A 14,853-nucleotide genomic window follows, 5' to 3' on the forward strand; every position below is an offset into this window, starting at 1 on the left:
AATTCCCAAAGAACTGATGCTAAAGTGATGTTTTTTCCCCCTCTGTTGAGGATCTGATGTGAGATTATGGAGGTCAGGGCTCTGTCTGTCTCTCATTGGTGTTGGGGGAGGGGAATCACACTAATCTTTACTCTCACTCAGCACTACAGCATTATTGCTCAGGCTTTATTTAGTCACAGTCCTGCCACATGTGCTTTGGGATTCCCTGGCAAACTTGAACAACCTGCTGCGCACATACTCATTTTTTGCGTGTGTCAATACTGTTACTTTAGAAGTGTGCAAAACAAGATTTTTTTTTTTTTTTTACATTTATTTTGTTTGCTTGCATTAATTGCCACAACCACTAGGTTATTGTGGGTGGTTGCCTGAGAGTTGCTGTGCAGTTGCTAATGTGTTTTTAGCAACTCCAGTTTTTTTTTTTTTTTTTTTTTTTGCATGTTTCTGTTTATCTGTTTCACATTTTCTGTGCTGGTAGATGCACCAGAGACCCGATTATAGCACTTAAACATGGGAAAATTCAGATTTTCATGATATGAACCCTTTAAATTTCACTGTGGTCTTAAAATACTTAGGTTTCCAATCCAATTAAATTACTTTGCAAACACCACTAATTGTTTTCATAAAAAAACTGTATAAAAACATGTTTTTTTCTGCTTTATTTCTAGATAAATTCAATGCCTATGTGACGCTGAAAGTGCAAAATGTGAAGAGTACCACCATCACTGTGCGGGGAGACCAGCCATGCTGGGAGCAGGACTTCATGTTGTAAGTTTGTTTATCACAGCTCGCCGCTGTAACGCCACTTACCAGACAGCAGTCTGTTGTTGCTAATGTACTGACAAATTACAAGGTGGTAGGGAAATGTCCTATGTTGAGGGTCTGGATTTCTTCCACTAGTCATTCATCTGTCGCAGCAGTGAGAGATATCTAACCTGGCAACCACACACACTCTCTGCTTGTAAAGCTTTTGTTGGCAAACTAATGAGCTTCTCTCAGCCACCAAGAAAACAACCCCGATAATCTCTCAGCCACCAAGAAAACAACCCCGATAATCAGACTGTCAGTGTGTCACGTTCCACATCTAGACCCAGTTGGTTCCTTAAAGGTGAAATGTGCAATTTTTTGTCTTAAAATAGTTTCTTTCATGATTCACATGTTGGAATTTCCCAGTGATGACCTTACTTATTTGTTCTGTAACAATGACAAAAAAATTCTGAAGGGGTATAGGATATGGATACAGGTGTGGGATGACTAGATATCAGAAATTGCATGCATGCAAAAAAACAAACAAAAACAAAACATAAATAATAAATCTCTCATTTGTTTTTGTTGTTTACATCCATGCAACAAAATCTCACCTCTACGAAGTATCAGTGAAAATTGTGTGACACTGTAAAACCAATGTGGCCTTGGTTTTGGTGGTTTCAATATTTGATATAAATTTAATAAAAAAAGTAGCATAAAAACAAAACTGTGTTAAAAGAATGAAGTTTAGATAGCACCAATGTTGACTCTGGCTTTATGGCTCTTACTCAGAGAACTCTCTATGCCAAAGACAGGCTTGCCCCAGGAAATGAAACTGGCTCTGTGTTCCTTGTCGCTCATTTGTTTCTTTCTCAGAGATCTGTTTATTTAGTTTCCCGCCCTTGTCCTCACATTACATCCATGTGTTCTTGTGTTGGATGTGGGTCTTTGTTTGCATATAGTCACTGGAATGTGGTTGTCTATAGTTTTTCAGCTTATCTGGACTGCGGTTTCACACTTGTAGTGCTTTTCTGCATGTATTCTTGAATTTGCTTTGACTATTAAACATTATATACTCTTGTATCACTGCACACTAGATATTACTGTATTTATCAATATAAATCAGTGGAACTCAACCTAGTTGACACATTTCTTTTGCTTACTTACTAAAAATATATATTCTTTCTCAGTTAAAACTTTGAATGAATTACTCATCCCATAAATTATGTCATTCAATCAATGACATGCAGTATAAAAATAATAACTGTAGGTCATTGAAAATAATAAATGAATAAACTGTTTTTATTTGAGTTTTGAGTTTGTAGTACTCATGCATGTTAATGGCTCCTAACTTGAAGTAGAGTTAGCAAACTCATACATTTTGATAGCAATTCACATTAAATATTTAGTTAACTAACTTTTTTATTTTGAGTTCTTGCAAATCAAATGAGTTATTTACTTTACTGTAAATCCTAAAAAAAAATATAAAAAATGCCAACTTGCTAATTTGCTAACATGTTAACAATAGCATGGCATAGCACTTACTGAATGAGTACAGAAACTTAAAACATGTAGCGTAGCTGCTCTCAAACCAAGCCGCATGCACTACTTGTCACCACGATGGTAACTCTCCAAAAACCTACATTAACAGACACTCTTCTAAATTGGCATAACAAGACATTAATCACTACTAAATCACCCTTACCATTAATCTTGTGCAAAAGACATTAGGCCTATATAACACTTCATTTTAGCATTTACTCTCTCTTTCGGGTGCCATGGGCAAAGCATGCTGGGAAATGGAAATCCCAGTCTAGTTTCAGTTAAACTTAAGTTAGTCTAAATTAAAAGAAATTAGTTCATAAAACTCAAAACAATGAAACAGTTCAGTTTACTTGAAATATGTCAGTGCTGTGAACTCAAAAGAAAAAGAAAATTCTAAATACTCATTGCAGTTAACTAATTTGTTCAATTTAAGTTTGTCCTACTTAAACCAATTAAGTATTTTGAGTATTAATTTTTACAGTGTAATCATTAGTTTTATATATACAGTAAGTTGGTTTCAGAATAAATATTAAGATATACACATAAGTGACCACATTTACAGTGCATTAAGAAAATGTGTGGTCAGTGTTGAGGTTTTATAATATAGTTCTTTGATTGAACTATATAAAAAAGACCAACTTTGATTAGTCTGTTTTGCTTCAGAATTATGTGTAGTGTAGTTATTCACCAGGAATTTGTCAATGAACAATTTTTTTGTAAAAAAGTAAAAAGTAAAAAACGCACTAATTGAAGTTTCTACAAAAGCATTTGCTATTGACAAATCAGTATAAACAAATCAGTTTTTCTATGGAAATCTTGAAAGGGATTTTTACTTGGAGAATGTGACTGGTGATTTCATTCTCAAGCTTGTGAAAACAAAAGAAAACCTCCATATCATCTACTAATGTAATGTTTACTGCAATCATAATCCATCAGGCCTTTGAGAAACATGCATTAAGTGCCTAACATGGATAAATTCTTACAGTCCTTCTGGGTAAAGATGCAATGATGCACAAAGGCAGTTCTGAAATATCTAGCCACTTCACATCATAGTGAATTAAATGCTGAAAAATTGCCACATAACCTGTGGAGCAATTTTGTCTCAGGCCTAATTAATTTATGCAACCAACTTGTCCACGGACAATAATGTACCCCTGTCCCTGTTGATGACTTCATGCGTTCTTGCCCTAATGGGACTTCAGAAAGCCAGATGTCCTGGTAATTGAACAGAGCCCTTCAATCTAGCCAAGCTTTGTGTGTCTATGTTCTCAGAGGAGCATTGAAAAGCAGCATCCAGGTTAATGAAATAATGTTTGAGACCTCTGGGACCAACACAGGCCGATGGATGATGAGCAGAGGCTGATTATGTATTGATTACTGATTATGTATTATGTGCTACATTCTTGCCTGAATAGATTCTTTAAGTCTTACTGAGAATCAGTCATTTATCAGTGAATCAGTGCATCACCTACGATCCATCTCAAAGCAATACCATTATTTTTGCATCATACACTACTGTTCAAAAGTTTGAAAAAAGTCTCTTATGTTCACCAAGGCTGCATTTACTTGATCAAAAATACAGTAAAACTAAAATATTATTACCATTTAAAAAAAAAAAAGATATCTAATTTAATATATTTTAAAATAGTCTTCATTGTCACATGATACTAATATGCTGATTTGCTGCTTAAAGTTTTAGTTCACCCAAAAATGAAATTTCTGTCATTAATTACTCACCCTCATGTTGTTCCACACCCGTAAGACCTTCGTTCATCTTCATAACACACATTAAGATATTTTTGATGAATTCGAGGGTATCTGATTCACACACAGGCAGTAGCGTCACTGCACCTTTTGACATCCAGAAAGGTAGTTAAAAACCTGGTTAAAATAGTCGATGTGACTACAGTGGTTTAACCTTAATGTGATGAAGCAACAAGAATACTTTTTGTGTGCTAAAACAAAACAAAAATAACGACTTTATTCAACAATTTGAGCTGTTGTCATATGTAGTGAGCTCTGTGCAGACTTCCTTGTTTACATCCAAACGCCAACTCAGTATTGGCCGAAGCTGAACAGGTGAGCAGCACGATGCATGCATGTGATGCTGACACAGGATCCGACCAATAATGCACCAGCATTCGGACGTAAACACTTGTAACATTATAAATGTCCTGTAACATTTGATCAATTTAAAGTAAGAACTTTTTTTACAAAAGTTTTACAGAGAAATTGTGTTTTATGAATGATGCGTTTTGATTCTTTGTCTCATTAACGATAATCTTTCGTTGATGCATTTACAATAACTTATAGTAGGCTATATTATCTTGTGCTACCTAACCAAGCGTTTTCTTAAAAAGTTGTGCTAAGCTAGTAAGCTAAGGTGTTAGCTTACTAACTGAATGCTAACTGGAAACAAAGAAAGGGAAACATTTGTAGCTTCTGTAATATGTAATATTTAAGGCATTTTTTGGGCTTGTTTTTCCATCTACCAGGTGAAAATTACAAGTCTTATCACTTTTTATGTAATAGCAAACATTTCCTTAACAAGCAGCAGGATTTGAAGTATCGTTCATGTCCTTAACACACATAAGGAATGAGTGAAACTGGAGATTTGAATAAACCCCTAAATCAAATAAGCAATATTATTAGAGAATTTGAGTGCACATTAACTCAAGATTAGTTAAACATTGTCTTGTAGCAGTGTTGCCTTATAAAATAGCTCCTAGCTGAGCAATATTCAAAACCAGTGATGTGTTGCATACTGTACATTTCCTTCCAACCAATTCATGTCCATAGAGGTTCAGCTTAAGAAACCTGCACACTTTTGTCTGTTTGCTCACTCTGAGCCTGTTTGACTAGCTTAAATAATTATGATGATATAACCGCATCACGGATGGGATTACAGCTGTTTATATAGCTCTTCATTTGTTTGTTTGATCAAAGGGCAAAGTTATTCTATCATTTAGCTGTGTCACAAGTTCAGCTAATCTGTGTGAACCCTGCGGGTGAGTTTTAGACGTGACGTCTCTCCGGGCCTGCATTTTTAGTGTGCGTATGTGGCGTCAGCAAGCTCTATCTGTCTCTATAGCAACCTATCAATTAGTAATTACTCAGCCCATCGCCGCTTGACATGTTCTGGAAAATGAACAAGTGCAAAAAAAGAGAAATTGCAGATAAGCAAACAAGGTGCTCTCTGGGGGTCTAGAGCCATCTCATCCTAACCGTACTTTGGAGACAATTGAAAGCCTAAATTAATAATGAATGGATTTCCAAATGCTCCTCTTTAGTTGTCGCGTACATGTGTGCTTTGGTCTTCTCTATTTATAACAAGCAGAGCGGCAGATAAAAGCCATGTTTGTCTCATTCACTGGTAGAAAGCCTTGCATCCTGTTGGCAGATGGTGTGAAGCTGCTGTTATTGGAGCACGATTCTACCAGCGCAAACATTTATTTTAATTTTCACACTGTATATAATTATGCAGACTTCAGACTTCAGCATTTGTATAGTAATTTGAACAAATTCATGAGCCCTGAGCAAAAAACACACCTGATATATGCGTTAAATATTCTCAAACATACTCCTCGTCGTTTAAAGAATGTTTTGTGCATTTGTTGAGGAGAGGTGTGATTTTCTAAGTGATAAAATGGGTAGGGTAAAAAAGCATATTTCTTACACTGAATCCCACTTTGAAACCCCCATTGAAGCCATAAGGACCACTTGGTAACAAACTAACAGCAACTTAGGCATGGAAGCAAATTTGTTTTCCCTTTTTACTGCATGCATCTTAATCTTTATGTCTGAATAGTCTTACACTGCACCTGGGATCTTATAAAAGACTGAGACAATGAAGATGAAGCTTATTAGAGCTGCTTTTGTCCTTTTCCACTTGGTGGTGTTGTGAAGTGCCCCACAAACACAGACAAAATATGGAGATCAGGCACTCATTACACTGGAGTGGTGGAGCAAGTTTATGGAAGGTCATTTATTAACACATTGCTTCGTTTGTCTTCACATACATACTGCCGTTCAAAAGTTTTAATGTTTTTGGAAGAAGACTCTTATCCAAGCCTGCATTTATTTGATGAAATACAGTAGAACATACATGTAATGTAATTTATTCCTGTGATGCAAAGCTGAATTTTTAGCATCATTACTCCAGTCTTCAATGAATTTCAGTGAATTTCTACTCAGCTCTGATGAATAGAAAGTTCAAAACAGCATTTATTTGATATAGAAACATTTTGTAACATTATAAATGTATTTTCTATCACTTTTCATTCATTTACATTTAAACTTTTGAACGGTTCTGTAACATTTAGGTATTCATTTTATTTTATTAACAGCTGAAAGAGAAGCTCCTTCAAGAAACTATTAACAAGACATATTACACTATGTTAAAAATATATTACAGGCATTTTATAAGGCGCTTAAACGTGAACAACAGTTACACACACTGCTGACAGAAACAAACAAACAAACAAACAAACAAAAAACCTCAGTTTTCACTATTGAATCTTTCTGTTCTATTTGTGGGCTTTAGTGAGATCAGCCGACTGGACCTGGGCCTCATTGTAGAGGTGTGGAACAAAGGTCTCATCTGGGACACCATGTTAGGAACAGCCTGGATCCCACTCAAAAGCATCTGCCATTCAGAGGAGGTCAGGAATTATTTCACATCTCACAATATCTTACATCATTCCATGTTAAAATACATTTCTTATGGCGTGTTTTTAGTTGTAGCCTATCACACAGATTAATTTCAGTGAACTTAGTTTAATGTAATGAATTACCTTTCCTCTGAACAGGAGGGCCCTGGTGAATGGATATTTCTGGACTCTGAAGTTCTGATGAAGGCAGATGAGATTTATGGGACTAAAAACCCAACACCACACAGAGTCCTGCTGGACACTCGCTTTGAACTGCCCTTTGGTAAGATTCACTCTTTAAAATTCCATTGTATTATTTTTTAAAAAAGTGTTATTTAAAGGGGTCCTTGATTATGATTTCACTTTTTAAACTTTAGTGTGTAATGTTGCTGTTAGAGCATAAACAACATCTGCAAAGTTACAACGCTCAAAGTTCAATGCAAAGGGAGATATTTCCTTTTAAAGAAATTGCTTTCTGAGGACTATAACAGGCAACAAAAGGTGCGAGGCCATGCTGGGCTACTTTAGAGAAGAGGAAGAGTTGTTGTAGTTGAGTGTTGTTACCATGCGGCCATTTTACACCGGACTGCTTCACAAATGTGGGTCAATTCAGTGCTGGATTTGCAAAAAAGATTAACATGACAGCACATGCTAGTCGATGAGTTGAATTAACTCCACAGCAACTACATAAATTTATCCACTAACCATTCAGAAACATCCAGTTGCATTCTAAAGGTTGTAACTTCTTCCTGAGTCTCTCCATCAGTGTCCGACTCCAGTTTGAACAATGTAAGGCTGAACGCCGTTACTGACAATCATCATTTTGGCTGTGTGAGATTCTGCAACTTTGTTGTTGTTGAGCAACTGAAGCGTGAGCTGTTAAAGCTCTGCCCTCTTCTGGAAAGCGGCCGGGAGCAGCAGCTCATTTGCATTTAAAGGGACACACACAAAAATGGTGCGTTTTTGCTCACACCCAAATAGGGGCAAATTTGACAAGCTATAATAAATGATCTGTGTGGTAGGGCTTAACAATTTATCGCAATTTTATCGCACGCGATTTGGCAAATGCTTGTCAGAGCTTTACGGCTCTGTGATCAGTAGTAAATGCTTCTCCATCTGAAAGCCAGAGGGCGCTCTCACACAGAAACTGCAAATATGCCCTGCCGCAGAAGTAGAACACGCGTCATTCCAGGAAATCCCATACTATCATTGTAGCTGAATTAAACAGAAGACTTAAATGCTTTGATTGAGTAAACATGACTAATAAACACACGACTACCTTATTCTGTGTAAGAAGCCACATCATCTCACAGAAGGATGCTCACCTGTCCTTATGAAGTGAGTTTGGAGTAAAAACATTTTATTAACTCCCTCGGGTCGGCGGTCACGCCGGCGATACCACCGTGTTTTTTTCTTACCAGTGTGAAAGAGACTCAAAATACTCTGTCAATGTTGCACATACAATTAAGAGTTATAGACCATTTTAATCTGTTGAATATCTTCTTTTATTTGTATACACTCAGAGTAAAAATAAAATGTTGTGCTTTTTGCAAAATAAAGAAAACTAACATGATGCGTGATCTCTCGTCTCCCTCTGAACGAACTCCAATCTGATAGTTCTCAGAAAATGAACTGTAACTTAGTGAATACTAATCACAAAAAATTAGACTTATGTCTAAAGAAACTTTGAAATGTCAGGTTGTAAATCGTATAAGTCAAATCGAAAAGAAATATTCTGTGTTTAGGTAATCTGTATGAAGAGACACAAGTCAGACGCCCATGATTCAGCTCATTATCCGCTAAAGCGGCCACGCCCCACGGAGCGAGCGCTATTCAGACTGAATCTGAGGCAATACATGTATACATCGTCTCAATCGTGTATTTTTTTTGTATTGAAAAGTGTTTATCTGTATGTTAAAGCCATGGTTGGTGACCTCTGGAAGCCTTTGTTAGTTCTTGGAATATACTGTTCTTCTTTAGATTAATTTGTGGACTAAATGTGCACAGAGCACCCTCTGGCTGCAAGTATGAATTGAAAACACAGTATCCAGCGCTCATAGTGATGACATTAAATATTGAATAAATGTTACTCCTCTGTATAGAAAATTGACATAAACATATGAGAATCCATCAATATTGCTTTTAAGCTAAAAGGCTATATGAACAATATAAGCTATAATGCCCCAGAGGTAACATAATTGTTCAGACACTTTGCATCACAGAAATACATTATATTTTAAAGTATATAATAGAATACCATTATTTTAAATTGTAATAATATTTCACAGTATTGCTGTTTTTTCTGTATGTTTAATATACACCATGATGAGCTTGAGACATGATGTTTTTTCACAGCCTACCTGACTGAAAGAGCTCATTGATATGCAGGTCATTAAAGGTCATTATGCAAATCTTTTGTCTTCTCAGGTGTGAATCACCTCATTATCCATGAAGATTCATGCCTCCACGCATACTTTTTCTTGACAAAATGTGTCCTACAAAAACTAAATCAATATATTGTTTTATATGAATGAGTAGGCAGGATAATTTTTACATCATTTTGAAGCAAAAACTCTAGTCTACAACCTCCAATACCAAGAAGTCTTGTGAACACAGATTTAATATATATTTTTTGGCTTTATTTCAGTGACTTACATTTTTTGTTTTTTCAATAACCATGCATAAACGTTATTTCTTCAAAAACATAAACATGTACATACATGTTCCTCTCACATTTTTGTAGCCTAGTTTGTGCTGAATACAGTGTAATGACACTTTTTCCATTAATATGTTTATGAACAACTGAAAAAAAGCACAAATGTCAGGGCATGTCAAAACTTCTCCAGGGCCCCGGAAATCCTCAGACCCCAGAGGGTTAAATGTTTGGTTGGACAAGATGTTAATAAATGCTTCTCATGTCTGGAAAGATGTTTGATGCGTGCTGCTTTTTCATGCACATTATAAGCGACTCAAACTCGCAGTGCTTTCAGATAGATTAGCTTTTAGAGACATACTTCATTGAAAAATAATCTCAGCTTTGCGATTTCATACTCTCACTAAGCCAAATTGTTTAATCGCAATTTCAATGTTTTTCTAATCGTCTGATGAATCGTGCAGCCCTACTGTGTGGTATTTTGAGCTGAAACATCACAGATACATTATGGGGACTTATATTACATCTTGTAAAAGGGGCATTATAGGTCCCCTTTAATGCATCTTATGGACCCTTTTCACATTTCCGGGGTTTCAGAAGCGGAAGTTGTCATAGTTGGGTAAACTTCTATAGCGGTGAATGGGAGATGACAGCGAATATAATTTTTGTATTACTATTTGCTCCAATAGCAAAAGCAACAACAAAAAAAAGAGATTGATTACATTTGTCAGAAGAGAGAAAAATATATGAAATTTGACATCACTCCCTCAGCCATTTTATTAGAGACAGCCTCGCAGCAGTGTTAATTCATTTTTAGTCATTTACTGTCAAGGTAATATAACACAATATATAGTGTTATAAATGTGTATTACATTTTTAAAAAATGAAAAAATTAAAAACGTTACTAGATTTGCTAGATCAATCCCTTCTGCCTCTGTGGTGCTTTTGCTTTCCATTGATTTGTTGAATGTCATCAGGGTTGAGTGAATCTCCTTCAGGCAGCTTCTTTCTTTGTAATAAAACAATTATCAAACTGTCTCTCCAAAACGTCTTTATCAAAAAAATGATATAAAAAAATTAAATGATAAAACGTAAAAGCAAAAAAATAAAAAGCTTTTTAGGCATGAATGGAATCCATGCAGCAGACAGATAAAAGGAGGCTTGAGCTATTCAGTTGATGGTTGAATTATCACTTTGATTTGCTCCTTTTTGTGTTAGACTTCACAAAAATATTTACATTTTTGCCAGCTGTGCCTTCATTGTGAGTGGAGCTATGGGCTGTGAATAAAGTGGAGCGATGGTGCAGGTTGTTGGGATGTGAAAGGTCGAACCTTCGTAAGTGGCGCATTTGGCCTGGATACCTGCCATTGATCCCATTCATAAGCCTGACTGTTTTATCCGAGCACTTTGAAGCTGCTACTCCTCATGTTCAGTATCCCATGTGCCTTCAAAGGATGCTGCACACAGTATCTTAGGCTTTGTTCACATTGCACCCAATTCCAATTTGTTTTTAAATCAGGGCTGACAGCATTTTTGCTTGACAATGAAATTGGATCTGATTGTTCAGACATTGGTGAAGGACGTACTTTGAAAAATGTTCACTCTGTAATTATTTGTGAAATTTACCAGCAATTTCTAAGAAACAGCAGCACATTGAAACGGTAACACATTGAACTTTGAAGTAGAAAGACTGAAATAATATTTTCTTGTAAAACGTACTCCAATAATCTTTGTTTTATTCACAACTTCTAAAAACTCTTTTAGTAAAGTGTAGCTATGATAGCAATGACTATAAAACATAAAAGACTTATTCTTCCAACTTTAAGATTTAATCTGGTTTCAAACTACATATGATTGTGCTTTATATGGTCTCTTTGCTGCAAACACAAAAACAGATTTCAGTATTTATTTTATTTATTTATTTATTTTGCTACCTGTATGACTTTTTGTTAAATAGCTGCACAACGTATGTCTACACGTACTAGATTTTTATTAAAGGGTTAGTTCACCCAAAAATGAAAATTCTGTCATTATTTACTCACCCTCATGTCGTTCCACACCCGTAAGACCTTTGTTCATCTTCGGAACTCAAATTAAGATATTTTTGATAAAATCCGATGGCCAGAAAGTTACTAAAGACATATTTAAAACAGTTCATGTGTCAACAGTGGTTCAACCTTAATGTTATAGAATAATTTTTGTGCGCCAAAAAACAAAAACAAAATTAAAGACTTTATTCAACAATATCTAGTGATGGGCGAAACACTGTTGAAACTCATGTTTCAAAACACTGCTTCATGAAGCTTCGAAGCTTTACGAATCTTTTGTTTTGAATCAGTGGTTCGGAGAGTGTATCAAACTGCCAAACTCACGTGATTTCAGTAAACAAGGCTTACATCATAAGTGTTTCGAAACATTTAGAAATTTCAGTGGTTTGCGTGACCTTTCAGTGAACAGTGTTTTTTCATGCGCCTCAATGTTTTGCAATAAATAGAGCTTTAGTCGGACAGCACAAGATCCCTTTGTCCCTGTACTTGCTTTTAAAGTGAAGTGTCATGTAATGTGCTGTTTTTTTTTAAACTGGCAAACTATTTTTGAGGTCCCTCGGCCAAGTAGCTCATTATACATTTAAAAGGGCTGAATACATAATCATAACGTCTTGGCACATTTAAATGGTTTGCATGAAGTTTTATGTCTTAGACTGCAACACTCATGACTCACTACCTCTTTTGCAGAAATCCCAGAGGATGAAGCTCGATACTGGACTGGCAAACTGGAACGCATCAATGCTATGGGCATTCACGATGAGGTAAGACCTGTGCATGTGCAGCAAAACAACAGCATGACTTCAATATTTCAGTACATGGGGATTTAGTTCGCAAACAGCAGTCCACACTGAATGTCATTGGCATATAATTTAATAAGGAGAGATTGAAGAGGTCGCATGACAATTTTATGAATGCATTTACATGTGTTTTGCATTTGAAAGCAAAGTGTAGACAATGTTTACGAGAAATCACAAAATTACTTTATTTAGCATTGCTCACATTTTGTATTTTACTTTGGAGTAATATGAGCATAACTAACGAGACTACATTAATTTTGAGAGGAAAAAATACATTTTTGATGACCATTATTTTTCTTTTGTCTAAAAATTCAAGATCATAGCTGTGAGATTGTGGGTAATTGTAACACTAGTTATACTTTCTATTAAGTGTATAAATAAATTTAAAAAATATTTAAATGTCTATTGACATATTAATGTATCACTTTAATGTATATCTCACTTTTACTTTCTGCTTTAAACACACATCCCTGACAGCTAAAAGTATTTGTACCATAGAGGTGTAAACTATTCAGTTATATCAATTTTCAGCGGTTACACTTGATTTTAAGGTGTCTTTGTTACACTGCATTTATACATTTAACTCTGTACTTATCATATGGTTGGGGGAATAAGTAGATTGTTTTGTTTTAGGGTTAGATGCATGTGATTATGCATAATTTATAGTCAGTTTTACTATAGTAACTACTTGTAACATATGTGACAGGAGGACATTGTAAAAAAGTGTTATCTTTTAAGTTTTAAAATGTAATGATATTACTTGAAGGTGTGCTGTAATTTGAGTTGGGTTAATATCATTTATATCTGAACCACCATCACCCTTTTGTAAAACACCATAAATTTGTCATTATCTAGTTTTTCATTATTTAGTTTGTCTATTGTTGCTTATTTTTTGCACTTACAAATTCTTAAATTAAATAATGCAGGTAGATTTGTTGTAGTCTGTGAATTATAAATGCATTCTCCTCTGTTTCCCACGTTCCACTCCTTTATCTTCTCTTGGTTATCTAATAATTAGCATCACAGCATTGGTATGGGATCAGCATGTGTGTGTACTTTGAGCAGTGATTTTTGCTGTTTTAATGTAACCAGATTAATAAAACATATATATGGGTAATTGTCCATAACCTTGCATTATAATCATCAAGGTTTTTGCTAAATATTTATGTGTATGAGAAATGTGTCTAGACCTTGACTGATTAATTTTAAATGGTCCTGCAGTGTGACAATTTATAATAGTACAAAAGTACAAATATTCCATGTTATCCCTCTAATACATACAAGGTCATAAAAACTGCATGCATGCTTTATTTTAAAACAATTAGCAGCATGCTGTTCAAACACTTGTAGATTGAAATTGATATATCCTGTGGTGTGACGTTATACTCCAAGTATTTAATATTTCATTTTTTTTCTTGTTCTGTAAAGCGACCTTAGGTTTTGAAAAGGCGCTAATGAAATAAAAATGATGATTATTATTATTATTATTATTATTATTATTATTACAGCAGATGTTTACCAGTGTAATCATGTATCCATATCCAATAATTGACATCTTTTGCAAAATCAAGCCAATTTAAGGTAGTCCTTAAATTAACCCGTTTCACGATAAATTTCATTGTATTTGTGTGAAGTGAGTTTTGCAGTGGATGTGCATGCAAATTAATGGTTATTTATTGGAATCTGCATGTCCAGTAACTGAAGTTGTTAACAATTAGTTTCCTAAGCATACTTCATACTTTTTTTCATGTTTACTCTTATCATCTTCTTTTTCTCTCCTTGTGTTAGTTTCCCTTACAGGATGAAGTAGCGGGACGCCCTCTGCCCTGTGCTGCCTCTCAATGCTGTGAGTGACAACATCTCACACTAGATGGAGCCACGGCATCATGCATGATGCTTCGCTGCACTTTCCACTCCTTTATCTTCATATGCCTCTTCTTGTCACCTTCGAGTAGTGTATATGTTAACATACAATCTGTTCACTGCATATCTGTTTACATATATTAACTAAAGCATCTTGCATTTGTATCAAAGACAAGAAAATTAACATTAGAACCAAAATGTCAGTTTTTGTAAATGATTTTGTTTTTGCACATCTTCTCTCACTCTTGATTTTTAACCTCACCAGGCAACTATTTTGGATGGGCCGACAGCCAGAGTATGTTTTTTTACATATAGTAACCCTCTAGATTATTCCCTAGAACTTCCCTGGACCCTTAAAATCACTTCTATACTTTTACATGTGCCCTAAGCGTTGGGATTTGCAGGCACACTTGCATAGATAAAATCTCCATACAACCGCACAGATTTACACAGATTTTTACATTTACATGGCAAATGTAAATATTGGCAGCTAAGTTTATAATAGCAAGTCCCTTAATGCTAAAATTGTGTTGAAATAATATTTAAAAAGGTGT

The 14,853-nt window shown here is 35.2% G+C and overlaps 1 protein-coding gene across 1 annotated transcript in view; it reads left to right on the forward strand.

The window, feature by feature from the left end:
- unc13bb (unc-13 homolog Bb (C. elegans)) overlaps positions 1-14,853 on the forward strand; it is a 99,246-nt gene that overhangs the window by 24,744 nt on the left and 59,649 nt on the right. Inside the window, exons 3-7 of the mRNA XM_048181499.1 lie at positions 666-765; positions 6,833-6,950; positions 7,098-7,221; positions 12,327-12,400; positions 14,225-14,282. Coding sequence (XP_048037456.1) covers positions 666-765; positions 6,833-6,950; positions 7,098-7,221; positions 12,327-12,400; positions 14,225-14,282 — 474 coding nt within the window. The remainder of the gene's footprint in view (positions 1-665; positions 766-6,832; positions 6,951-7,097; positions 7,222-12,326; positions 12,401-14,224; positions 14,283-14,853) is intronic.

The sequence above is a fragment of the Megalobrama amblycephala genome, linkage group LG2, assembly GCF_018812025.1.
Source record: "Megalobrama amblycephala isolate DHTTF-2021 linkage group LG2, ASM1881202v1, whole genome shotgun sequence".
Lineage (NCBI taxonomy): Eukaryota > Metazoa > Chordata > Actinopteri > Cypriniformes > Xenocyprididae > Megalobrama > Megalobrama amblycephala.